The sequence below is a fragment of the Myotis brandtii genome, unplaced genomic scaffold, assembly GCF_000412655.1.
Source record: "Myotis brandtii unplaced genomic scaffold, ASM41265v1 scaffold208, whole genome shotgun sequence".
Classification (NCBI taxonomy): domain Eukaryota; kingdom Metazoa; phylum Chordata; class Mammalia; order Chiroptera; family Vespertilionidae; genus Myotis; species Myotis brandtii.
Window position 1 is genome coordinate 6,071,918 of NW_005357764.1, and position 26,664 is coordinate 6,098,581.

Consider the following 26,664-nt stretch of genomic DNA (forward strand, 5'->3'; position numbering starts at 1 on the left):
ATGTCAATTTTATCTCAAAAATAAAAATAATTTTAAAGCGAGGGTGGGGCTATTCCTGGAGATTTAAAGTGTGAGAGGGATTTGGCAGTGAATGTTCTGTCCCAGCTTTGAAGATGAAGGGGACCACGTGGCAATGCATGCAGGTGGCCTCCATTAGCTGAGAGTGGCCCCTCGCTGGTGGCCAGCAAGGAAATAGAGACAACTATCCTACAACCAAAAGGAACTGAATTCTGCCATGTGAGCCTGGAAAAGGACCCCAAACTCCAGCTGAGAACACAGTCTGGCTGACATCCTAACTTCAGCATTGTGAGAACTTTCAGGGAGACCCCAGCCACTGCATCCTTGGATTTCTGAACTATAGACATGTGAAATAAATAAACGAGTGTTGTTTTAGTCACCAAATTTGTGGTAATTTGTTATGCAGCAACAGAAAACTAAAAATTATATCACACACACACACACACACACACACACAGACACACACACAGAACAGGGGCCAAAGAACAAGACCAAATGCCCTGTTTATTTACACTCTTTTATTAATAAAAACAACAGAAGGAAGACGAGGTTTCAATATTTTATTCAAGTTTTATTTTAAGTGATGTTAATTACAGCATTTGAAAGGGATGTTCTAATTCCACACAATGGAAGACTCTAAAATGTACCCATTAAACTGCTAAAAAACCGAGTGGCGAGAATACAACAGAAGTCTAATTTAGGTTCCGAGTGTTGTCACCATGTGATTACAGTCACAGACTCTTCCCAGCTTGCAGCTGGAGCTCTTGGAAGCTATTTCATACTCTGGTGCAAGGGCAAAAACCACAACATGAGAGGGAATTAAGTCCTGAATTTATTGGCTTCATCACATCCACCTTCTCCACCCCAAAATGGCACAAAAGAAACTACCACACCCTGCAGACTACTTTTGGTGCAGAAAAGGTGATGGACCGGGGTGGAAACAGGTCTAAAAAAGTCCCATCAGATGAGTTTGTACACACCATCAAATAGTGAGCCTCTCTCAGTGAGGGTAGGAAATCAAGATTCAATTCTCAGGAAGTCATAATTTCATACATTTAAGCAATACAAATTTACAAAGTGCTTACAAATCATCATCAGCTTCCACTTGCAGCCATTTCTCGATAAAAAAGAAACCTGACATCTTAGAGGGGCTGCCAAGTTCCCCCAAGTCTACAGCTGTGAGGACCTGCTTTGGAATCGGGTTTCTTCTGTACCTCTGAAAGGGTAACACCTTAAAGCTGAATCATCTTTAACCTGGAGGTCTAACATGATATTTAGCAATACTTGCATCCCAGACATACAACATTAAAAGGTACACTAAATTCTGAAGGTAGCTATGCTGCAAAATAGTTTAAAATTAAACAACTGAACAGTCTTCGTTTATGCTTGAAATTCCAGTCCTAGACCAAGCTTGTGGCCACCAGCATTGACATTCTTGCCATCCAGCAGAGCTGACAGCGTCAGTTTGATACCTGTAGGGGGAAATCCGGGAGAAGAAAGGGGAGGGATGAAGAAAAGAAGAGAGAAGAAAAGTTAACACACGGAGGAATGTTGGAGTGTCCTGGCAAAACCACACCAAATTCAAAACCTGTTCCAGCTGCGTGATCAGGGGCAAAACCACATGGCCCTTCAGTTACTCGATGCCATCTGCCTAATTAACAGATAGCCTGGAATGAGCTTATTCAACAATCACTATGATTCCACGGCCTACCTAATCCACTCTAGGGACTCCACTTCCTTTTTCCTTTCATCGTCTCCTGCTACCACTCATTCTCTACCATTGGCACCATGTAGTAAGCTTCTTCAGCAATAGCCCCTTGAAATGAAACCCCTTTCATGAACCAGATACCGAGGTCTTACACTCGTACACACACACACAATACTGATATTTTCCCTAGAACAGCTTGATTCTGACATCATGTTATCTTAGATTTCCAGGGTTCAAAGGCCCAACCTATTCAAAATAACCCCAAGGGGCTGGCCTAGCCAACTGTGCAGAGGAAACCTGCAAACCAGTTTTACCATGAGGATGACTTAGGGGCTAGTTTTAAGAACCTGCTGGAAATTAGTATCAAGCATTATGTACACTGAAAGAAAAAAGGATGGAAGAAAACAACCAAAATTGTAACATGTTAGCTTTGCTCTTCTCTCCTACTTACTACTTCTCCTATTCTCCAAATCTATATTAATAAAAGGGTAATATGCTAATTAGACCAGACATCTTCTGGACAAAGCCACGGTGGCAGGGGCCAAGGCAGAGGCGGTTAGGGGCAATCAGGTCAGCAGGGGAGAGCAGTTAGGGGCAATCAAGCCAGCAGGGGAGGGCAGTTAGGGGTGATCAGGCCGGCAAGGGAGCAGTTAGGGGGTGATCAGGTTGGCAAGCAGAGATGGTTAGGGGCGATCAGGCCGGCAGGGGAGCAGTTAGGGGCATCAGGCTGGCAGGCAGAGGCAGTTAGGAGCAATCAGGCAGGCAGGCAGGGGAGCGGTTAGGAGCCAGCAGTCCCAGATTGGAGAGGGTGCAGGCTGGACTGAGGACCCACCCCACCCCCTCCATGCACAAATTTCGTGCACCGGGCCTCTAGTGTTTTATAATGACTGCACACCTCTATAAACATTTCATTATAAAACTTTATAGACACTCATTTGCAATGTACTATGCAGGCATTTTGTAAGCAATAACATAAAGCAGCAAACAAGAACCACAATATTTTTTAAGACAAAGAACTAATTTCACATACAACACATACCTGGCTTTAGTGTCTGGGTGTATCCTAACCCTATCAGGCTGGAGTTGTTCACTTTAGCCTAGTCAAGGAAAACAGAAGACACAATAAGAGCTTTTTAATCAACCAACTCTAAACTTCAGAATCATATTCTCTTTTTTCGTGACTACTTTGTTTATGGGATTCATTAAATTCACTAGGAAATGTATCAAATTTAGGGAGACTGGGTCTCAGAAGGGAAACTCAAAGAGTCAACATGATTTTCAATGAAAAGGACGCTATTATTTACATTTAATTCCTGAAGGTATGAATGCCCAATTTCACTTATACAAGTAGGTCTGTAGTCAAGTTATAACAGGTGAGGACACTTTCATTTATGGGCCCTGAGATAACAGGCTCTCTTAAAATGGGAGACTTCTTCAAGATTTATTTGTTGGAATGAGGAAAAACAGCAAATGTGAGATGGGGTTTTTTGAGGCTTTTTTTTTAGGCAGAAAACACCATTAGAATTTTTCTCAAAAAAAAAAAAAAAAGAATTTTTTTCTTCATTAAAAAGAGAAGCAAAAATCTACCGACAATGAAGAAAGTTCAGCACTGACAAGCCCGAGTGTAAAATGGATATTGGAGTAAAAGAATGATCTAGCCAATCACCTCAATGTCAGCAATTAGCGAATGTTCATTAATAATTAAGTTCAGGAAAGCAGTGAGTCCACAATAATTTTGCCCTCATTCCTCTGCCTGAGTTGTGGGGAAATCCGGGCCTTTCCCTGACCCCTTTCTCTAAAAGAAGGAGGGGTCAGGAGCAGAGCTCAAGCCATGAGAACACCGAGTCCTGGTAAAAGCTGGTGCATGTTTTCCTGTTCGAAGGCTATTTTCAGACCTGACATCTCCCGTCAGAAAGAGCAGAGCAGGGGACAGGAAGGCTGCCTGGCAGTCAGTGCCCCGTCTAGCTGCTCCTTTTTGCTCATGTCATCCAAAGAACAAGGCCTCCTTCCTTTGTTTTCATCTTTTTTCTTCTTCTCCTCCCCCCCCCCTTTGTTTTTACATGCCTAACACAAAAGGAGCCAAATTCAGTTCCTATTTCAAGAGACTTGAAATGGGCTGTCTGTAATTTATACAAACCAGCCCAGAAACCATCCTGCAACATCCTGAAACCACTCAAAAGGGGGTGCCGCCAGCAGTGCCCTGTGACAACAGCGATGGAGCTCGACAGGATTTAATGTGAAAACTCTGCAGCAACCAAGAGCCCCTGAGCAATGCTACAGGGTCTGCAAGGTAAGAGGCCCACTGCCCAGCACCAGGGCCTGTCTTCATAATGTGCAATATGGGAGCTGGGCAAGAGAATGACAAACGCGGAGGGAAATGAGCACTTAAAGCCTTAGTGTTCAAGGGAACCCCTTTCTAGTCTGCAGCATGGAACCGGAACTGGTTAGAGGAGGAAGCACCTTAGCCAGCCAGCCTGGGTCAAACCCAGGCCTCCGCACTTACCCAATGTCTGCCCTTGGGCAAGTTACTCAACTTCTCACTTGATCTTGGCCAAAAGTCCCAGAAACCATTACTTACTCGACTTCTCTAAGCTCCCAGTTCCTCATTTGTGATAACAGGGATGGCATGGTTTCTAAAAAAGGCACCTACTTCAAATGGGTTGTGTAAGAATTAAACACAGTAATCCACCTATAAGGGGCTCCACACAGCGCCTGGCATCCACAATAAGTACTATTATGGTTAGCAGTTTCCTTATTTCGAACTCTTCACAATGAGAAAATCTCTAGCCAGTGCATTGAACCCCAACAGTCGGGAATGACTCCAACCTAAGGTCAGGTGGGGCCTAGGTGACGCATGATTCCACGGGTACCCACCGAGAAGCAGGCTTCAGGGTCGATCTGATACTTGGCTGCTATTCCAAAGCGAGTGTTACTGTTTCCTGCTGTCCAGGCGAGATTAACGGCGGTCTCCAACTTCTTATTCACCTTCTGATAAATGGAGCCACCAAACTCCGTCCCGTCGTTCCTGCAAACAAGCACAGCACGGATGCCGAGACGCCCAGGAAGGCAGGCTGGCGCGGGGCCGAGCTGCCCACGTCAAACCGAGGGCAGGGAGGCTGTAAAAGGACTCACCTGCTCACAAAACAAGTACCAAATTACAGGAAGCCTGATAGGAATGGAACGGACACCAGAGTCGGGGGGTTCGGAGCAAGCGCGGCTATTTCAACCATCACTGGGAACACCCAACGGCAGCTCAGTCAAGTACCCAGGCCCCACTGAACTTGAAGTTTGCCTCTAAAATACTCTTTAAAAATAGATGCAGCAACTAGGGCATTGGGATTCGGGATTCTGAGTGATTTCTCTTCTGCTAAAGTTATTACTTTTTTAAAGGCTTCTATCATAAAAATGGTAAGGGAGGGGGAGCAAATGAGACGAGAACACAGCCAGAGTGGCAAGCAAGGCTGGGCCAGGGTTCCTCAGAAGTCAGGTTACATAGCCTTTAGCACCACCAGCGACAGCCACTGCTCGGGTACATAGCCAGAACTGAGCCAGCCCCTTGGAAGAGAAGCGACTGCAAGAGCTCAACCTCTGGTTCAGACTGGTCCACCTGTGCATACTGTGGGTCCATGCAGCAACATCGATCCTGGTGGGATTTGAAAAAGAGCTACTTGCTACTGACAGAATGCTTCTGGTCTTTCAAGATGGAATGAAGCCCAGCTGGCTAGACTCCTTCCTCTCTTCCAAACACTCCATATTGACTCCGGCCTCTGGCAATATAGACCCTTCCCCTCCCTGACATTTTCAACATAAATAAACACTGTCAAATTTCTGCCTCATCATCTTGGATGTTTCCAGTGGAAATGACATTGGAAACTGTTAAGGCAGAGCCCATGTGCTTTAGAAACCAGAGCTTAGAACTCACTAACCCAAGAATAAATTATTACTCTTTCATTGCGAACTCTGCTTTTCACCAATACACTCTCCCTAAAGTAGGTGCTCATTAAATACATCCTAAATTCTTACGTTTTCCCCTGAAATTCAGAATTGTTACTTCCAGAAACAACAGGAACCACCTGACTTGAAACCCTGACTTCTTCAGGAAGTCCGAGCATGCTACAAAACAGCAGCTTGTCAAAAGTAACAGATGTGAGTGGCTTTGGTATAACTCAAAAGGGGATATTTTCTTGGTCTTAAATGTTTTCCAAAAAAGTGTCATGTTTTTCTATATATTCTAAAACCAGTAACACAGCCTTCCCTTACTGAGTTCTCAAAACCATAAAGAAAGGGAACTCATTCAAATGCATCTCTATGAAGCACAAAGAGTGTCTGTTAGACGTCTGGGGCTCTGTAAGCACAGGGTACCCAGACTGGCTGTGTCAGCTGATCCCATGCCAGGTCCCAAAATAAACCATGTCCACTTCTTAAAAATCGTGAAGCTCAGGTACATGGGGAAAACAGCAAACAACCATTGTCCTTCCTAACCTGGTGCCAATTCCCAATTCCAAACCAAGGGACCACTTTCCATTTCAGTCAAAACGGTAAATTAAAAAACACTTCTATGCTTGTGGTATTTTCCTATTTTTGTATGCTACCTTTTTAAATGTATGTAACCTTTTTGCCCCTTTGTTGGTGTACATTCTATGAATTTTATCACATGTACAGACTCACGTGACCACCATCACAATCAGGATAAAAAACAGTCCCATCAACCCAAACTCCCTCGTGGCACCCCATCGTCGTCACAACCTTCCCCAGCCTCTGAACCCCCTGACTGAACATCTCTATAGTTTTCCTGTGACTTTTTAGTTTTAAAAGACTCAAAATTTATGAATATTCATTTATTATATTACATTACTTAATTATAAGAAATTCCCTCAAAAAATGAATTAATGGAAATGTGATTCCTTTAGACACTAATACCATTTACTTGTCTTTAAGTTTCAGAAGTCTCTTCTTGAGTGACCTCTAGTGGAGAGAAATAAATTGAGTAAAGTTGCACCCCACTGGTGCCGCAGGTTAGCTCCTCATGTCCCACCGGGATGTTATGGATGAAATATTTGTTTCCCTTCACCTAAATCAGCACTGCAACTCTCAAGTTTGATGACAAAAGGCTCTCTCTAACCCAACCCGTAATTTCCTCTTCCCTTCACTCTACTGTCCAGAAGTTAGTAAACTTTCCAATGCTCCACCATGCAGAGGACACTCTGTACTTAACTGAGAAAACCATCTCCTAATTTGTCTCCCATCCTGATCCTCACAGGCAACATACGGAGAAAGAGAGAGCTGCACCTTTTCCCTCCACTTTAACTAAAACCGAAAGGCCCTCCAATGCCCGTAAAGCTGCAGGGAAGGGACAGGCCTCTGGACTGACATCACACCCTTGATCCGTCCTTCTGTGTGTACCAGCGACAGCATTTACTGTTCACTGAATACAAAGACCCTAAGTCAGGTCAGGAAATGGGTAGGTGGGAAACAGTCCATTCGGTTCATCTGATTACAACAAACTCACTGTACGGTGACTAAAAATTAAGCTTAGGAGTCATCATGAAGAGCAATCCCCCTGCTGCACACACTCGCACGCCCACTCACATGCACTTACACATTAGTGTGAAGCTGGAATTCATCGGTCTTGTAGCCAACCGCAAAGTTGCTCTGGGTCACTCGAGACTTCGCCGTCTCAAAATTCATCTGGTAGCCAGCCAGCCAGCCCTCATAGCCCAGCACCAGCGCACCCCGGATCGAAGGCCCGGCCATGTCGAAGTCCACGTCGCAGCCCAGGTTGATGTGCTCCCGCTTGTACCCTGTCTTGATTTTAGCATTTTTTTTCCTGAAGGAAAAGAGATTGTATTAAAATCAGTAGCTAACTCTCCTTGTGACAACCATGCCGAAAAATGCAAAATTTAAAAAAAAAAATCCCAGTTTAAATGGGGGGGCGGGGGGAACCCGCACAGAAATAGTCCCAAACCTCCCTTAAGCATAAGCAGCTGCTGTGCCACAATAGGCCGATGTCATCCATCAAATCCAGGCTGCAGAAATAATGAAGTGAGCACACAAGCTTGAAAATCGCACGAGTCATTTTCTTTTACTTCCTCTCCCTGTGTCTCCTGTGGTGGCCTACACAGGCATTTATTAAGTAGAGCGCCATCATGTAATTATGAAACAGGTGTGTCTGCTGTTTTCCAAGACTGGTAAAGAAGGCACTGTCTAAACAGCAGATCTCTTTTGTTGTTGTTAATCCTCACCCGAGGATATTTTCCCATTGATTTTTAGAGAGAGTGGAAGAGAGAGGCAAAGACAGAAAGAAACATTGGTGTGAGAGAAACACATCGGTTGGTTGCCTCCTGCACGAGCCCCGACCAGGGCCCGGGCCTGGGAGAAGCCTGCAACCAAGGTACATGACCTGGACCAGAATCGAACCCCAGACCCTTCAATCCACAGGCCGACGCTCTATCCACTAAGCCAAACCGGCTACGGCTAAACAGCAGCTCTTTAAGGAGATGGTCTGGTCATCTTCTTACTTGGTGGCTCACTTAAGTAAAAAAGAAACAAACACTAGATCTTGTCTAAGTAAATACAACAGCTTTTAATTAGTATTCATGAGACCACAAGCAGAACTCGGCACAGATACAGAACCTAGGGCCCTGCAGTCACAGGGCAGGAAGACCCCAGGTCTAGTCTGCTGATCCCAGGCTTGTGTAGGACCAGGTCAGTGCCGCCCCTGCCTATGATTCAAGACCCAGCACCCCTCAGGACGGGCAGGTGAGTTGTGTCACCTGCAAATATATTGTCACCAGGCCTTTTATCAAAAGTCAACACTGGAGACAAGGTCACATCTATCAAACAATATTTATACCCTTTACACATGATTGTTTCTGTCATTGAGCTACAAAACGGACATCTCTCACGGACAGCAAGCTGCATTCTCAGCAGAGATCGGGGAGAAACCAGATCTGTCAGAGGCCCCAGGACTTCACAGCCCTGTCCACCCCAGAGTCATTCACACGGAGATTGAAGCCTCCCCAGCACCTGGCCTATGGGTGCTAAATATCATTCCCTCCTAAAAGGAACCAGTGCTCCTCAGAGAAATAGTCGATTATAGGTCGCAGGAAATGTGCAAGGTGAGCTTGAGGCATCTATCAAAGCCTCAAGGACACTGAGGCTGGGGCAAAAGGACTTGAGAGACTCCCAAGGGCTTAAACAAGGGGCAATGGGAGCATCGTAAAAAGTAATATCGGCAGCCCTGGCCAGCGTTGCTACGTGGTTAGAGACCTGGCCCGTGCACAGAGGATCAGAGGTTCGATTTCCGGTCAAGGGCATACCTGGGTTGCAGGTTCTTGATCCCCGGCCCCGGCAACCAATTGACGTGTCTCTCTTACATCTCTCTCTCTCTTTCTACCCCTTCCCTGGTTCCCTTCCACTCTCTCTTAAAAAAAAAAAAAAAAAAGTAATCTCAGCAATAAATTGAAATATATCAAATATGTTTAAATCTATTAATTCATAACAACAAAACACACACATTAGTCAGCCTTAGAGGCTAGAGAACCAATTTGTAATTTTGAAAAGATTAAATAAAAAAAGGAATTAAACATTTATTCTACCTTTCATATAGTAACTATATCTCATATAGTAACTATAACTAAATAGTTGATGAGAAGTTTCTCTTCAATAAAATATTCTAGCTAACAAATGAAGAAGGAATTATCACCAATTTGCAACCCTTAATGAGTGGGTTGGCAAAAAATGAAATTCATAATGCCACTGAATTGTACACTTAAAGATGGTTGAGATGAATGGCGCTAACATGCACGGAGAAAACCAGGCCTTCTTTGCGCATCCCAATGGAATCTCGTAGAGTACCGTGTATTTTAGTACCATCCCCCATGGAATGTAAACATGATGAAGCCTCTAGACCAGTGGTTCTCAACCTTCCTAATGCTGCGACCCTTTAATACAGTTCCTCATGTTGTGGTGACCCCCAACCATAAAATTATTTTCATTGCTACTTCATAACTGTAATTTTGCTACTGTTATGAATCGGAATGTAAATATCTGATATGCAGGATGTATTTTCATTATTACAAATTGAACATAATTAAAGCATAGTAATTAATCACAAAAACAATATGTAATTATATATGTGTTTTCCGATGGTCTTAGGCAACCCCTGTGAAAGGGTCGTTCGACCCCCAAAGGGGTCACGACCCATAGGTTGAGAACCGCTGCTCTAGACTTACAGGAAATATGGGGGATATCTAGTTTCAACAAATAAATTGCAAGGGGAAAACACAGAGAGGAGAATCCAAAATTAGGAGCCATATAAACCAATTTTTGCAATTTTGCACGGACAATTTTTGATTCTATAAAAATCATGCAATTTGAACAGACTGGAGATTTGCCCATATTAAGGAATTGTGATTTTTTTTCCCCAATGTAATGATATTATAGTTATGCTTTTGTAAAAAGGAATCTTAATAAAAGTGTAATATGCTAATTAGACCGGATGTCCTTCCAGACAACCTTCTGGACAAAGCTGGGGCTGCGAGGGAAGCCCAGGTCTCGGGTGCCAAAGGGAAGCCAGTGCCAGCAGCCGGGGGAAGGAAGGCCTACTCTTGCATGAATTTCGTGTATCGGGCCTCTAGTATTAAAATATTTACAAATGAAATTGTGTGATATATTATTTGCTTCAAAATAATCTGCAGATGGGAGGGATTAATTATGGATGCATAAAGAAAACATGGGTTGATGATTCTTAAAGCTGGATGATAGGAACATGATAAGGGTTTAATATATTTTTCTGCATTCTTTTGTGTGTTTAAATTTTTTCATAATAAAAAAATGTGAAGGTTAAACGTCCCAAGTCCTCAATGAGACAAGAATTCCAGAGGTCATAGTTGAAAATAAGGCCAACACCCTTCCCAAGGGACACTGACACCTGCAACTTTCGTTCAAGTGGCTTCTGCACATTTTCACAAGCTTTGAAGGAAAGGCATAACCACCAATTATCTCTCTATAAGAAAAGATCAAACCTATTTTGGTGTGTCTGCTCTTTGGGGGAAGAAACCTGGATTTGGGCCAGGCACCTATCTGGCACCAGGCTGGGTAGGATGATTGATGAAAAGACAGCTGCTCAGGGGCTGACATTTAGATAGAGAGGGAGACCAAGAAATGTAAAAAGTGGGCATCTTGTAACAACTAGGTGAAAAGCTGCTGCTGACCACAAAGTGTGAGGCCTGGGGCAGGGCCTCTGCCCACTGGTGTGCTCCAGCTGCCCTGACCGTGTGCACAGCACCTCCAGTGTCGCCCTGGGTTCTGGCCAAGGACACGAGGTCCCCGGAGAATGGGCAGTGCTGGGGCAGTGACTCAGGTTTCTCTCCAGGCTTCTGATCTAATGAAGCATTCCACTGCTCGCTGTTTAAACAGTGGTGCTAATTTGACAAGCACCTGAGAGAGGCATGACCCTGATTTGTGGTTAACAAGCTGGCTGTACCTGTGTTAGGTACTCAGTGTGGGTGCTGGTCCCTAGATGAAGTCTGTAGCTCATCCAGATGTGGTCTACACTCCGCTCCTCATGGAAGCCAGGATGCTTTCCCAGACTATAACCCTCAGGCACTTTGGAAAGCCAGCTTCATTTCCAATCTCCATCAAGTCATCAAAACTTTCCTCAGATACCAAGTAGAATGTGTACACCTTGCACCCACAATCTTGGTTTCAAAACACCCTTCTTCAATTAAAGAAACCAAGGGTTTTTGGAGAAATGGTTGACAGCAAGACTAGGGAAGAGCAAGAAGCAGCTGAGTCTGGAATATCTTCTGAAGAAGTACTCAAAAAAAAAAAATGATAGAGGCTTGTCCAAAATACATAGGATATCAACTTGAAGGTGCTCCCAATGGCCATATCTGGGGGCAATATGGGTAATAAAATAACAGTAATGGATTATAACCCATAGAATAAAATTTCATGAATGCATACTGATATAAATAAATAATTGGTAAAATAAATAAATGGAAAAGAAAGAAAAGCTCTTCCTCACAGTAGAATCCCAATTAATCAATGCAGAAGGGATGATGGGAACAGGAAATCACCATTTGCCAATCATAATTGTTGCAGGCAAGCATCACCAATGGATACTAACATTTGTGAGTCAAAGTATAAGAAACAGAATGTTAGCATAGTCTCAAAGTATCTCCCCACAAGATACTTACTATTTACCAAGAGAAAAATAGTAGCTTTATAGAGAAACCAGGCAAACACCACTTTAACTAAGTGATGCAAGTCCGTGTCGTGTCACCAGTAGTGAGTCATACTGACATACGTATACCTCCTGATATCACACAACACAGCAGCGCTTCTATGGTTGTCAAAACTGCAGAACCTGAGGTTAACTACGAGGAAACATCAGACAAATCCAAGTTGAAGAATTCTACAAAACAACTGGCCAGTCCTCTTTAAAAGTGTCAAGGTCACGAAAGACAAAGAAAGACTGTTCCAGATTAGAAGAGACAAGGGAGACTTGACAACTAGATGCAATGCAGTTCCCTAAACTGGATCACGGACCTCAAATAAGACACCAGGTAGTTAGCAGCAACATAATTTCCTGGTTCTGATCATTATGGTTCGGTAAGATGCTAACATTAGGAGAAGCTGGGTGAAGAGTATAAGAATATACATTTTTGTATATGTTAACTATAAAATATTTTTAAATAAAAAGTTAAATAAAAACTTTTCCCGTTATGTGTATTACTGTAGGACCCAGAAACTTCTCTGCAAAACTCCCAAAGGTAGTAGGAAATCCCTTATAAATTCCAAAGTGTGCCACCTAGGGCAGGGGGCAAAGTCCTAGGCAGCAAAGTCAAGCCTGTGGGCATGTCTGGCAGCCCCTTATCCTATCAGAGGCTTCCTCTGGGCACTTTCTCCCATCAGGGCAAGGTGCGGAGACAGGAAGTGGACCGGCAGGAAGCCAATACTCCTGCAGGAGAAACTCCAGCAAAGATAAGAACAAGAGTCAACTCAGCTCCTAGCCAACGGTCTTCAGATCATCCATAGCCAACTTATAAGAAGACTATGACCTCCAGAGGCAGGAGCCCTGTCCACCCGGCCCCTTGTAGTCATCCTACACCAGGTTTGCCAGGTTTCTCTAAAAAGCTACTATTTTTCTCTTGGTAAATAGTAAGTATCTTGTGGGGAGATACTTTGAGACTATGCTAACATTCTGTTTCTTATACTTTGACTCACAAATGTTAGTATCCATTGGTGATGCTTGCCTGCAACAATTATGATTGGCAAATGGTGATTTCCTGTTCCCATCATCCCTTCTGCATTGATTAATTGGGATTCTACTGTGAGGAAGAGCTTTTCTTTCTTTTCCATTTATTTATTTTACCAATTATTTATTTATATCAGTATGGGTTTGTGAAATTTTATTCTAAACTCAGCAGATTCTCCCTCTAATAAACACCTGTCAAGGGGCTGTGGGTAGTAAAGGGTAAAGGGGGCCAAATATAAAGAGACAGAAAATGACCTGACTTGGGATGTGGGCACACAATGCAATATATAGATCATGTATCATAGAAATGTACACCTGAAACCTAAATAACCTTACTAACCAATGTCACCCCAATAAATTTAATATAAAAAAACACCACTTGTCAGAGGGAAAGGAAGAGAAGAAGAAAGGGGAAAATAAGATGGAATGGCAAGCCCTGGCTAGTGCAGCTCAGTTGGTCGGGCATCATCCCATGCACTGAAAGGTTGCTAGTTCGATTCCTGGTCAGGGCACATGCCCAGGTTGCAGGCATGATCCCCAGTAGGGGGCATGGAGGAGACCCATGATGTTATGATGTTTTGCTCTCACACGGATGTTTCTCTCTTTCCCTCTCCCTTCATCTCTCTCTAAAAATCAATTTTTTAAATGAATTATAAATTTAAAAAAAGATGGAATGGCAAAAAATGAAATTCATAATGCCACTGAATTGTACACGTAAAGATGGTTGAGATGGTAAATTTTGTAGGCATATTTTATCACAATTTTTAAAAAAATTTTTTTTAATTGAGTCAGAGAGGAAGGGAGAGGGAGAGAGAAATAGAAACACCAACGATGAGAATCATCGATCAGCGGCCTCTTGCACGCCCCACGCTGGGGATCGAACCTGCAACCCAGGCATGTGCCCTTGACCGGAATTGAACCTGGGACCTTTCAGTCCACAGGCCGACACTCTATCCACTGACCCAAACCGGCTAGAGCAGTGGTCGGCAAACTGCGGCTCGCAAGCCACATGTGGCTCTTTGGCCCCGTGGCATGGGCCACGAAGTTTCAATCGCACTGCACGTGCGCGCCCGCACGTGGTATTTTGTGGAAGAGCCACACTCAAGGGGCCAGTTTGCCGACCACTAGGCTAGGGCATCCACAATTTTTTAAAACTAAAATATGAAATTCAGTACATGCCCTTGAGCCTGCTATCAGCATGCAAAATACCCTTCCCCAGGTTTGGGAGACCTGCTGCTCTGTGCAGAAAAAAACAAGAGTGTGTTCTAGAAGAGAACGATTCCAGCCACTGGAAAAAGTGCCCAGCGGAGGAGGCCGACCAACACACCATCTTGCCTCCTGATGTGCCCAGTGACCATCACGCCTAATTTGTTTGTGGCTGGAGAGCCTGGGGCAAAAAGTGTAGCCGCAGGAGCCACCTTGCGGTTAAGCCCACACACTGTGTGTCCCTAGGACTCGGGGAGAGGGCCCAGGCCTGAAAAACAGGGCTGGCACCAGAGATCAGTCAGCCCTGCTTCCAGACGTCGCCCACTGCCCTGAGCCTCGGCCACTTGCATCACCAGCAGCCTCACTCGTATGAACCAGAGTGTAACTGGACCAGAAATCCTGCAGCCTCCGCGGCTGAGGCCAGAACAATTGCAGCGCAGAATCTTACTATAAAATACAGCCAAGTGTCCTTGCAGAGAAAACAGATGAGATTCTTACCCAGTGTTTGGGGAGAAGGATGAATCAAAGGTCAGCTTCAGTCCACGTGCAAGCTGAACGGAAAAGAAATTCGCCAGTAGGTTTAGTCACGAGGCAGGCTAGCAGATGCCAATTAACAACACTGTCTTTCCGCGGGTTACCTGGTCTTCCACAGTAATCTCCGTGCCTAGTGTGTTGTCCGTGTTCCACTTCTCCGTAAATGTCAGACCATACTCAGTCCACCTGTACTTGGTTTCCAGACTGCCTGCCACTTTGGTGGTCTCGGTGTTGGCTGAACCTGAGCTTGTAAATTCCTTTGAAGGAGAGAGAGAGTCACAGCCTGCGTATCAGCACTTCACTTTACATCCTTCCAACCCTAACCAGACTGTGCTCCCTTTATGCAAGAGGGGACACCCTGCATGTGTGGGGCAAAAGGTAAAGCTATAACTCGTGTAGATATGCAAGGAACAGAGGGGGCTAAAGAAACCTGCTAAGGAAGAGAACCTATGGGTGATTTCTTATCAGCAGACAGCATCCTTCCTCCCCGGAACAGTCTGTACAGCAAGCACGTCAAACTCAAAGGCGAACACGGGCCAAATACACGAGGCATGTTGCCTGCGGGCCGCGAGTTTGACACGCTTTCTGTGCAGGAAGGCACTGCTCCTTCCATCCTGCCTGCAGCCTCGTTAAGCAAGAAAGCACTGAGCTAACGCTGACGGTGCAGTAATTCAACCCCAGAACGTCTTCCTTCCAGCAACTACCACAAGCACAATCTAAAACAGGCTACTAAGATTTTTTGAAATAATTATGTGGCATTAAATACAGATCAATTTTAAAATAAAACTGACACCTGCCCCATATACCTGGGAGTGTTAACAGCTGCCAAACTAAGGACCTATTAGTACGGTTCCCCTGGGCCACCCATTCCACAGAGGATGCAGTAAGTGTGACAACTACAAACTGCCACAAACGAAAAAGTCCCTTCATTGGACTCTGCACCCAGAACACAGCAGTTATTTATTGATCTACAATAAACATCCATGCTCCATGAGGGTCAGACAACTTACCAGTCCACTCTCAGATTTTGTTTTCAACTCAAGCTTTATTAAGCCAAATCCTAAAGAAAGAAGATGGTAACTGTTAATAGGTTAGCTCAGTAACCGAGAGCAGCATCTCTGCCTCCCTTATGCTATTTCAAAATGGCATGAGTGCCAAGGGCACCTGTCTGCACGGCCGCCTGCCTGGGTGCAGAGCTCAGCTGCCATGGCGCAGCGGCAGACACACAGGCACACACCTGGCCCCCACCTGCGCTGCCAGCGGAGTCGGAGAAGAAGGTGCATGACCTCGTGGGCACATGCCTAAGGATGGGCTAAATTTAGAACTCGCTCTCCACTGTGGCAGCATCCACAGCTGCTGCACACCTGGGAGAGAGAACAAGGATGTCCACCTGTCTGCAGCAGCTCATGAGGCTGTCCCTACTGGGTGCACCACCAAGACTGCCTTCCTAGCCACAGGGAGCTGATCCTTTTTCCTGGGTGTGAGAGTTCTGAGAGCTGACTGACCCAGGTCTCTCTATGATGGGCAAAATCCCAAACATGCCCATCCAGTCTGTGAGCTGGGAGGCCGCCCCACGCAATACTCACCATAGCCCTTGGTGAAGACGTCCCTGGCGGACTTGCCAAGATCAATATACGTGGGAGGCACAGCCATCTTCTGCTACAATAAAAGAACCACCAGAATAAATACATTGATAATTATGGAAATTAGTTTTCCATTAATAAAATTATTAGACATAATGAACCACCAATAAAAAGCACCAGCACCGAATTCCAGGTGCCTTGTTCTCTCAGGTGTGGACAGAAGCCTGTGCTGTCTCATGCTCCTTTTTGTGGCCAGAGTGTGAGACACCCAGTAAGCATTTGTTGACAGCAGATAGCCTGACTTCAGACCCCTTCTTGGCAGCCCAGCCGAGCACAGGCCCAGCGTATAGGAGTCAGTAAATATTTGCTGAATGAATTTATTGTCAAAGACACATTGCCATGAGCCAGCTACTTTACTGAATTGCAGAACTCTTGCCAATAAAAGATATCATCTTACAAAATTTCAACTGCTAGAGCATTAAATCCCCAGAATAGAAATCAGAGCTTTTCATGGCAACCTATTTTCCATATGGGTCTTGATTTCCTTGAATCAACAAATATTTTTTTAATATATTTTCACTGATTTCGGAGAGAAAGGGAGAGGGAGAGATAGAAACATCAATGATGAGAGAGAATCATTGATCAGCTGCCTCCTGCACGCTCCCCACTGGGAATCGAGCCCGCAACCCAGGCATGTGCCTTCAACCGGAATTGAACTGGGGACCCCTCAGTCCGCAGGCCGACACTCTATCCACTCAACCGGAATCAAACCAGGGATCCCTCAGTCCGCAGGCCGACACTCTATCCACTGAGCCAAACCGGCTAGGGCTCAACAAATATTTATAGTGTATTTAATATGTGCCAGGATGGACCCAACTTTTCACAAAACGTTTGCATTTTAGAGGAACCCACTTTTAGAGTATCAGACTGCTCACAGGGAATAGAGTGAACCTTAGGCAACTCTTCACATGAAAGGCCATGCAAGCCCATCTCCCCCAAAATTTTAATTCAAACATTTAGTGAGCACCATCGTGACTTTATTTTTTAAAACCAACTATCAAAGTACTACTTGGGATTGTTGCTTATCACTAAGTCAGTCAACAAGCATTTATTTATTAAGCACCATGGTATTTAAGGAAGGCAAGTCATTCAAACAGGCCTTGCCTCACAGACCACACCACATCCCTAAAAGGACACATTGTGTACACAGAATTAAACGCCTAGCGCCAAACAGCATCATCTTCTGCATCTTCTCCTCCCCAAAGTCTTTAGCCAGAAACTTAATTAACCGGAGGATGGTTCCATTAATTTGTGAAATGCAGAGTACCTAAATAACCAACTGCTGCATACACCCCATCTGAACTCACATTCACTCACACAAATGAACACCGACATGGCACGTTCCTGGTAAGGGGGACCCCCTGAAAAGTGGCCCAAGGGACCCCCGGGGAACAATATCACAATCAAAGTCCCATTCCTGACCAAAGCCACTGCAAACACATTGCAGGGAGCCCACAAAACCAATGAGCACTTTGCAAAAGAAACAACTATATAAACTTACAATGTAAAATTGTGGTCCAGGTCCTATATTACTCTCTTCAGAGGTTCTGCTCATTCTGTCAGAACCTGTTTGCTGTCAGAGCAGAGAGCAGCCCAGTGAGCTGCTTACACTATCCCATTCTTGTTGCTGTTATTTCTTACACATGATCAGTCCGGAACCATGGGCAGCTCAGTCCACATTAGGGTCAGGGCACAAAGAACCCGGGAGAAGAGCCATTCATGGCTGTCTCCACAGGCTCTTTCAAGTCTGGAGACTCTCCTTCCACCCCAAACAAACCCCATAGGCACGCCCACACCAGGGACAGACCAGGAATCTATGCCCCAGGTCCTCCAAAATACCCCAGCCTAAGGCATATGGCCCAGCATGGCCCCTCCCAGGAGCAATGAGACAACCCTGGACACATCTCAGCGAGCTCTCCACCAGAGCATTCTCCACCCCCACCAGCACTACCAGGTACCAGTGGACTGAGCACCCCTCTTCAGTGCTACCTCCTCCCCAACTGGGCCCCAAACTCAGCCCCGGGATGAAGGGGAGAGCAGTCCAGTGGCATTAACTCTGGGTCAGCTAAGACCTCCCTATGCCCCAGGGCCAGAGCCTTCCCAAGCACCACCCCGGTTCCACGACCAGCCTCACACCGCGTCTTTCACATTTGGACAGGCCCGTCCCCCATGGAAAAGGCAAACACTCACCATTTAATGTTCCCCAAATGCCCTCTCATCACTCATCCCCAGAACCAAATAGGCAAAGCCACCTGTCAAAAAACACTCCACGCACAGCGAACATCACCCTAAGGACAGGGCCACGAAGGGGATAACCCTCCAAGGACAAGGGAGTTGGGTTAGCAGAGGAGGCTCTGATTGAGGCCAGGCTCTCCTGGCTCCAGCTCAGCACCAAACTCACCCCTGGACCAGAGGGCACACCCACCAACGGGGCAGGAGGATGGCTTCCCCTCACTAAGGCCCCCCAGCTGCCTAGGCTGTAGCTTCCCCTTCTTTTTGTGCAGTCTTCCTTCACCCTGTCTCCTGCTGCATTTATCTGAGGAAAGGCCCAAGGCCACTCTGCCTCTGAGAAACTCAGCCTTTTTACAACTGCAAACGGCCAGAAAAGGCCATTGAACACAGTTCTCAGCACCCACTTCAAGAACAATTTTATGGTCGAAATAATGATTCCATTCATGTTTTCCAGGCCAGCGCTGGAGGAAAGGGAATCCAGCATTCTGCTTTCTCATTTAACTCCCTGCCTGCGCTAACTTGAGGCTGAACCCTGGCCCTGGGCCCTTCCTCCACCCCAATCAGCTCACCATCTGTCCCTACAGCATCCACCACGTGTTTTCAGAAGCCCGGCCTCCAGAGCCTAAGCCTGAAGCAGAGCACTCAACATGGGCAAAGCAGGTAGCCCTGGACAGGCGGAAGTCAGAAGGCTATCGGGGGAAGGCAGGACCCCAGGTCTGTGCCTGGGTGATGGCTTCAAGACACGGCCTTAGGAGCACAGTTGCCCAAGAGAAGTGGGAAGTGAGGGATGGGCAGGGCCAGCTGAGCAGACCTGGCTGCAGTCACTGATGACTTTGAGAAGGACCAATAAATCATACCAAGAGACAGGAGTCCCAGGTTCCCCTCCATTGCCTGCCAGCCTACCTACCCAACCATTCCCTGGCTGACCTTGAACAATTATGCAAGCTCCACTCCAGCTCAGGAATGAAAATCCAGCCCACACTAGAAGCTCAGAGGGGAAAGATAGTATATCACCCAGCATGGTCTGTGTAACACTTATATAACCTCCGGCTTGGGGGGCATTTCCTCCTTGACTTGGCAGCTGCATGACAGTGACAGCTGCTCTGCTCCCAGCCCCTCCAATACCCCTACAAATGCACACCTACCCCCCAAATCACACCCTTGAACTCAAAGCATCCCAGAGCCTGTCGTGCATAAATTTATCCAAAACATGGAAAAAGCTATGTGTACAAAGATGCCAAGGCCTGGCACATAGTAGGTGTTTAATGAGTAAATGCGCAATGAGCATCACAGTGTTTTTATAGCAGGGAAAAAAAAAGACACTAAATATCTGGCAACAGGGACTAAGTAGGTGACAATACAACTAGGAAGCAGGAGCTCCCACGGCAGCACCACCAGGGATAAGGGATGGGGAGACCCACCACGAGCATCCCTACCCCCACCTTGGCCTGAGGAGAGCTGAGACCAAGAGCCTTCAGAAGTGAGCACCACCACTCTGACCTCAGAACCAAGCACGGACTTTATTCTAAAGGCCTCGGGGAGCCACATTAGAGTGAATGACACACCTGTGTCTGGGAAGCTCACTCAACCAACACGTTAACAAAACTACTGGTATGGGAAACGGTCACTCCCATTCACGCCAAATGGGAGTACTAGGTACAGCACAACCCTCCTGGAGCCAAGTGCTGGCAGTGCCACTTAATGGAGGCATGCATTAACCTGAGGGGCAATTCCACCGCCAGGGACTCACCCACCATAGTCCCCAAAGCAAGCAAAGACAAGGATGCTCACTGCAGTGTTATTTGTAACACAAAACCCAGAAGCAATCTAAATGTCCATCAATAGGCAAAGGAACGAATAAAAATTAAGGTACTCGCAAACTAAGGAGCACCATGTGGTAAGCAAAACGAATGAGGTGAATGTATGCGTGGTGGCATAGAAAGCTATCCAGGATATAGTTAAATGAAAAAAGCAAGTCACAGAAAATTTGTAGTTCCATGGGATTAGAGCAGGGGTCCTCAAACTTTTTAAACAGGGGTCCAGTTCACTGTCCCACAGACCGTTGGAGGGCCGGACTATAGTTTAAAAAAAAACTATGAACAAATTCCTATGCACACTGCACATCTTATTTTGAAGTAAAAAAACGAATGTTTTCGGCAGGCCGCATATGGCCCGCGGGCTGTAGTTTGAGGACCCCTGGATTAGAGGAACGCCTTTTCACACACACATCTGTACATGCTCACGCATTTGTGAGTGAATGGAAAAGCCTGGGGAAGGATCGAGCCCATCTGCAAATGGGGCTGCCTCAGAGCTGCTTCTGGAAAGGAAAGGGGGTTTAAGGACGGAGTGCAGTTAAAATAAGATTTTCATTTTTTATTCTACTTCAATATTTAAGTTGTTTCCATATATTGATTTTTTTTCAAGTTATGGACAGAAAACTTAAAATTTCAACCAATGTGTCTGCAATGGAGCCACGCTGCCCTTGCAAGGCCGCAAGTCGCATTCATTCTGAAAGGCTGTTGCAGCAGGAGTGCCAGGAGGAAAAGCCACCTACCAGATTCAAACCACACTGAGATGCAGGGTTAACAAGCAAGGCCCGTGGGGGGCACATTCTACTCCCAGGTGACCGCCTGTACTTTGGCCACCCTGCCCGGAGGCAGCAGGGCAGAGCTCCCTGACTTCAGTGAGCGTGAGGACTGCCGGATGCACTTGTTCAAAAGCCTCCCTCTCAGCCTTTCGCTGCCTAACAGGCAGGACAGCCTGCAGGCGCCACTGAGAAGAGTGGGCTGCCTGCTCCCTGCACCGAGCACCCCAGGACTCCCAAGGGAAGTACGCTCCTTTCTCTGCAGAGGAGCCATCAGGTAGCAGAGCCTTCGTGCCCTCAAAGAGCCAACAACCACTGCCATGGCTGACACGGGGAGCAAGTGGCCAAGGCCCCAAAGCTCAGTCAGGAACAGCTGGGAGGAAAAGTCTTCTGAACACAGGTAACACCCAATGGGCTGAAACACCATATTATCTTCAAGAGCAAGGGTATCCCAGGACGAGGACTAAACACCAGCAGCCAGCCTGCCACAGCATTCCCCAGCCCATCGGGGTGCCCAGGCAGCAGGACACAGTGACGGCTGGAAGGGGTAGGAGCCTGCAGAGGTTCTAGGCCGCACTGGCCTTCCCTAGCTGTGTCACTTTGGACAAGCCACTGGTAACGTATATTCCCAGGGTGTCAATTTGCTCGTCTATAACATGGAGCAAACAATAGTATCTCTAGGCTGGAGTTGCTGCAAGCAAAGGTAGAGCACGCAGAAATGTCCAGCACATGAGCACTCAATAAATGGTAGTGGTAACCGCAATCCATTATTCTGGTCGTTGTTTGCCCATCCAGATCCACTCCTCCTCCACCCTGCTCTGTGCCCCAAGACCCGGTCATTACGGACTGCTATGCATGGGCTATGGTTGGGTTTGGCCAACAGGAGGCATCAGCAGAAGGTGGGAGTGAGGCTGGGGCACTCATCCCCAGGCTCGGGCCTCGGGTGGGCAGTGACTACTTTCCACTACCCAAGCCCACAGTTCCTGCCAAGGGGCCCCTCCCTGTTCCAGAGGACCCCTGGGGCCACGACTCTTGTCTGGTGTCCCACCTTCTACCCACACCTTTGCAAATGGTCCCTTCGTTATGCTTTTTATTGCCCTGTGTGAGTGTGTATCAGATTCCTGCGAGGTCCACGACCTACAAGGCAATCATCACCAACACCATCACCATCACCATCACCATCACCATCATCACCATCACCATCACCATCACTAACCTAGATTTCCCTTGGGAAGGGAGAGCTGCAGGAATGCCTTTGGCTCCGCTTTTTCTCTAACACTATTATTCCCGGTGGTTTGTCAGGGCAGAACTGCGCCAGCCTATCGGAGGAACATCAGACCAAGCAGGGATTAGTGCAAAAGCAGAAAAGCAACTTCCCAAGCCGGAGGCTAGCCCAGCTCTGAAAGCCAGTCTGTGGGGCCAACACCATCGGGAGCCTCCTTACATACTCTACCCCATACTTTCTCACCAGAAAGAGGCAGGCCAGAACAGCCCCTGGCTGGGACTCCAGGGTGCTGGCAAAGCCCAGGTCCCATGCTCTGGTAGCAGGTCTGTGTTTTCAGTGCAGCTGTCTTCCCCTCCCCCTTCCACATCAGGCTCAAGCGGGGGCAGCAAAGCTGTTGCTTCTATTTTAAAACACGCTGGGAGCTGGGCCACCACCAGCACAGCCTTCCACCAGCCTCAAGAGGATGTAGCTGACTTGGGGGCAGCCTGCCCACCCACCCATCAAGGAGGCCTGGGCGGGCACACAGCATGCCCAGGTCTGGGTCCCAGCCACACCCAGGGCTCCTGCCTGCTCCTGAGTTCCCTGGAGCCTCACACCTGGCTTGACCTGCCAGGGTTAAAATAGACGGTGGCTAGGCAGGTGGACTTCGGAGTCAAGCAGCCCTGAGTTCCGGTCCCACTCTACCACTCTCTAGGTATGTGACCACCGGCAAGTCACAACCTAGCTGCACCTCCCTGCTGGCTGGCTGGAGGGCTGGAGGGCGCCGCAGGGGGTCCCTCAGACCTGCACCTCAATTTTTCTTCAGCTCTAACATGGGGAAAGAGCATCACTGTGAGGACTAAATTAGATGAATATAAAGCACTTAGTATAGTGGGTGGTACCTGACAGGTATGCAACAAACACGGGTATTTTATTACTTTCATTTTCTGTATTTCTTAGTATAATTAGGGCTGCTGTGCAGGTTGCTGAAAGGTCACCCTGAACCACAGGGTCCAGAATTCTCCCCAGCCATAAAGAAGCATTGTTTAGCTGAACAGTCCAGCCAGGTCCTGGAAGAAGGCCTCCCGCCTCATCCCAGGAAGACCGACCCTTCTGAACAACTCTCCGTGCCACTGACCTTGCGACAGAGGGGTAACTGCACTGACCGCTGCCCACTGACAGCTAGCCCGCACCCAGCTATGGACCCGCTCACTCCGATCAGTGTAAAACAGCGGTTCTCAACCTGTGGGTCGAGACCCCTTTGGGGGTCGAACGACCCTTTCACAGGGGTCGCCTAAGACCATCGGAAAACACATATATAATCACATATTGTTTTTGTGATTCATCACTATGCTTTAATTATGTTCAATTTGTAACAATGAAAATACATCCTGCATATCAGATATTTACATTCCGATTCATAACAGTAGCAAAATTACAGTTATGAAGTAGCAACGAAAATAATTTTATGGTTGGGGGTCACCACAACATGAGGAACTGTATTAAAGGGTCGCGGCATTAGGAAGGTTGAGAACCACTGGTGTAAAAGAATAACTTTCCCTCTGAACAGCAAATTCTACTTTTCAAAAGGTGTTCACACTGATTAGGTCCTCACCATGGCCCCTGGAATGACAGCCGTGGTGGGAAAGCACCAGTACAGGGGGGGGGAGGGGGGGGGGGCCAGACAGGCCGGACCCCAGCCCCACTCCTGCTGAGCTGTGTGACCCTGGGTGGTCACCTCACTTCTCAGAGCTCAAGCCTCCTGACCTGACATGATAACCATACTCTATCCCCCCTGCCCTCCGACCCCGACCCCACTTGTAAGATGCTGGATTCGTGTCACACATCATAAGTCAAGGCCCCAAGGCTCTGCTTAGCAGGCCCTCAATCAACAATGACTGATGATGGATCCCACTTTTACAGTGGAGAGGCTGAGGAACAGGAACAGTGACCAGACCTGTACTAGACCCTCGGACCCCTGTCAGAGCTGTGTGGTGAGTTCTGGCTGCTCTGCAGAACTCTCCAGCACAGTTCTGGTTAAAGGGCCTACATTCCCATTCACCCTCACCCCCGAGAGCAGGCAGGAAAAGGGAGTGCTGTGCTCAGGCCTGGGGGAAGAGCCACTGCTCACCTTTCTTCAGGGGCTACCTGAGCCGTCTAGGGGGAGCCCAAGGCCACAGACCCTCTGGGCACTGAGGGGCTGTCTTCAGGCCTGGCTGGCTCTCAGCCACACACATGCCTATCTATCACTACCACCAAAGATGTCACATTGTGAGAAATGCCGTCAAGGGCAAAGTGGACTGCAGTGCCTCGGAGCATTTTACTGGTAAAGGCGGGGGTGAATGAAGCCCATTACTACCAGCTTGGAGGTCGCGGTCCACATCTGCCTAGTGTTCAGCAGGACCATAGGCCCACCAGCAACTCCTCACCATACAGTTCTCCTGAGCCCCTATGTTTGTGCCTATGGAATAGCAGAAATAAAACTGCATACAGTAATCAACTGAGAGCAGCCCACCTCCCCAGCCAACTCCAGCAGAAGCCATCAGAGAGGGAAAAGGCACCAGGCCCAAGGCCTTTGGGAGAATTCCCGTTCACCCATGTTACACCCCCTGCAAGCCCAGAAACACCAGTCCAACAAGTTTCCACAGGACTCAGGGAGTCACAGCATGAAGATAACATGTTTAATGCAGTTATTTCAAATAAGAAACAGTTTTGCCTCTCACTGCTCCAGGGCTGTACATACTGTTGCAGCTCTTTAAATACTGTATGTGTGGCTCTCTGCTAAGCAAGGCTATTTTCTGGAAGTGAGTGAGATGCACGTGTCCCTCACAAAGGATATGCAGGATCCAGGGCCTGTGGTCTGGGCCTGGGGCCACTGCATACATCCACTCAATAATGCCACAAATACTCAATGAGCTACTATAAGCCAGGTGCTGGAACAGCAAAAACCATCCTGTCAATGAGGGTGAGCTGACCCTTAAATAAAAAGCAAGTGTATGTACCTCACAGACCCTTCTCAAGTGCCCACTGTGCGCCAGGTGACACCAACCCAGGCCCTGAAAACAAAGCTGCCTGGGGCTTAACCCGGCCGGTGCAGGAACTCCGTCCGGAACTGGGATGGAGAGAAGGAAGACAGGCCCTGGGCTGCCTGCCCTGGCCTTGCCAACAGCATATGCGGCAAAGGAGCCCATCTCCGCATCTTCTCTGGAGAGAACGGTCAAGGGGATGGGGGCCTCGGATGGCACCGGCCTAGGCTTAGCCCCGGTCCGCACCCACATTCAACTTCCTGCTCCAGCTTGACCCTGCCTGTCTTAAAGGATTTTTCATGAATATCCTGAAAATTACTCAATACCTGGCACACAAATGCTTAATAATACCTAATGTTTAAAATAACAGGGGTTATGTGTGTCTTTTTAATGGTTTTTTTTAGAGAGAGAAACATCAATGTGACAAACATCAATCGGTTGCCTCTGGCATGAACCCCCACCCGGATTGAACCTGCAACCTGGGTATGTGCCCTGACCAAGAATCCAACCGCCACCGACCTTGGCGTGCACTGGGCGACGCTCAACCAACCGAGCCAGGGCAACAGGGGCTACGTCCATGGAACCCTGGATTTCCAGAACAACACGTGGAGCAAACCCGCCTACTGGGGAAGGGTCAGGTCCTCCTAAAAAAGCCTCCAGGGTAAGGGTCATGGCTTCTAAGGAGGCCCTCCCCTTGTCAGGTGCTGTTCTGGAGGCTTCATGTGCATCGATTCATTTTATTCCTCCCCACCAGCCAGGGCCACAGGGGCTACGTCCATGGAACCCTGGATTTCCAGAACAACACGTGGAGCAAACCCGCCTACTGGGGAAGGGTCAGGTCCTCCTAAAAAAGCCTCCAGGGTAAGGGTCATGGCTTCTAAGGAGGCCCTCCCCTTGTCAGGTGCTGTTCTGGAGGCTTCATGTGCATCGATTCATTTTATTCCTCCCAAAAACCCAGCGAAGGAGGTGTAATTACTCCCATTCCACGAATGGGAAAACTGAGGTGTGGCGCCCTCCCAGCTGTGTGACCTTGGACAAGTCACTGAGGCTTCGGGCCTCTAACCCAAAGGGCTCTGAACCGGCTTCCTAAGGGCACCGCCACATTTGGTTAATGAATGAGAGACCGAAACAGGGATCCTGCGGTACACGGAGAGGCCACATGGCTCCGGGGCCGCCTTTTCCCAGGCCTGACCTCCGGCCATGGCCCCAGCCCCGGCCCCGGCCCCGGCGGCCTAAGCCGACTCTC

The 26,664-nt window shown here is 47.4% G+C and overlaps 1 protein-coding gene across 7 annotated transcripts; it reads right to left on the minus strand.

The window, feature by feature from the left end:
* Positions 1–561: 561 nt before the first annotated feature.
* On the minus strand, positions 562–23,024 carry VDAC1 (voltage-dependent anion channel 1). Of its 7 annotated transcripts, none has more exons than XM_014539120.1 (9): positions 23,020–23,024; positions 16,316–16,385; positions 15,740–15,789; positions 14,834–14,986; positions 14,694–14,746; positions 7,326–7,553; positions 4,601–4,751; positions 2,766–2,823; positions 562–1,490 (listed from the first exon to the last, which is right to left on the minus strand). In XM_014539120.1, exons 2-9 carry the CDS (start codon positions 16,380–16,382, stop codon positions 1,399–1,401), a joined length of 852 nt encoding a protein of 283 aa, XP_014394606.1. In that variant the 5' UTR covers positions 16,383–16,385; positions 23,020–23,024; the 3' UTR covers positions 562–1,398. The 7 variants fall into 7 exon arrangements, with proteins under 7 accessions (XP_014394606.1, XP_005865620.1, XP_014394607.1 ...); XM_005865558.2 differs by lacking the exon at positions 23,020–23,024 and adding an exon at positions 22,405–22,426 and having other exon boundaries at positions 16,316–16,388; XM_014539121.1 differs by lacking the exon at positions 23,020–23,024 and adding an exon at positions 22,405–22,423.
* Between the last annotated feature and the right edge of the window lie 3,640 nt (positions 23,025–26,664).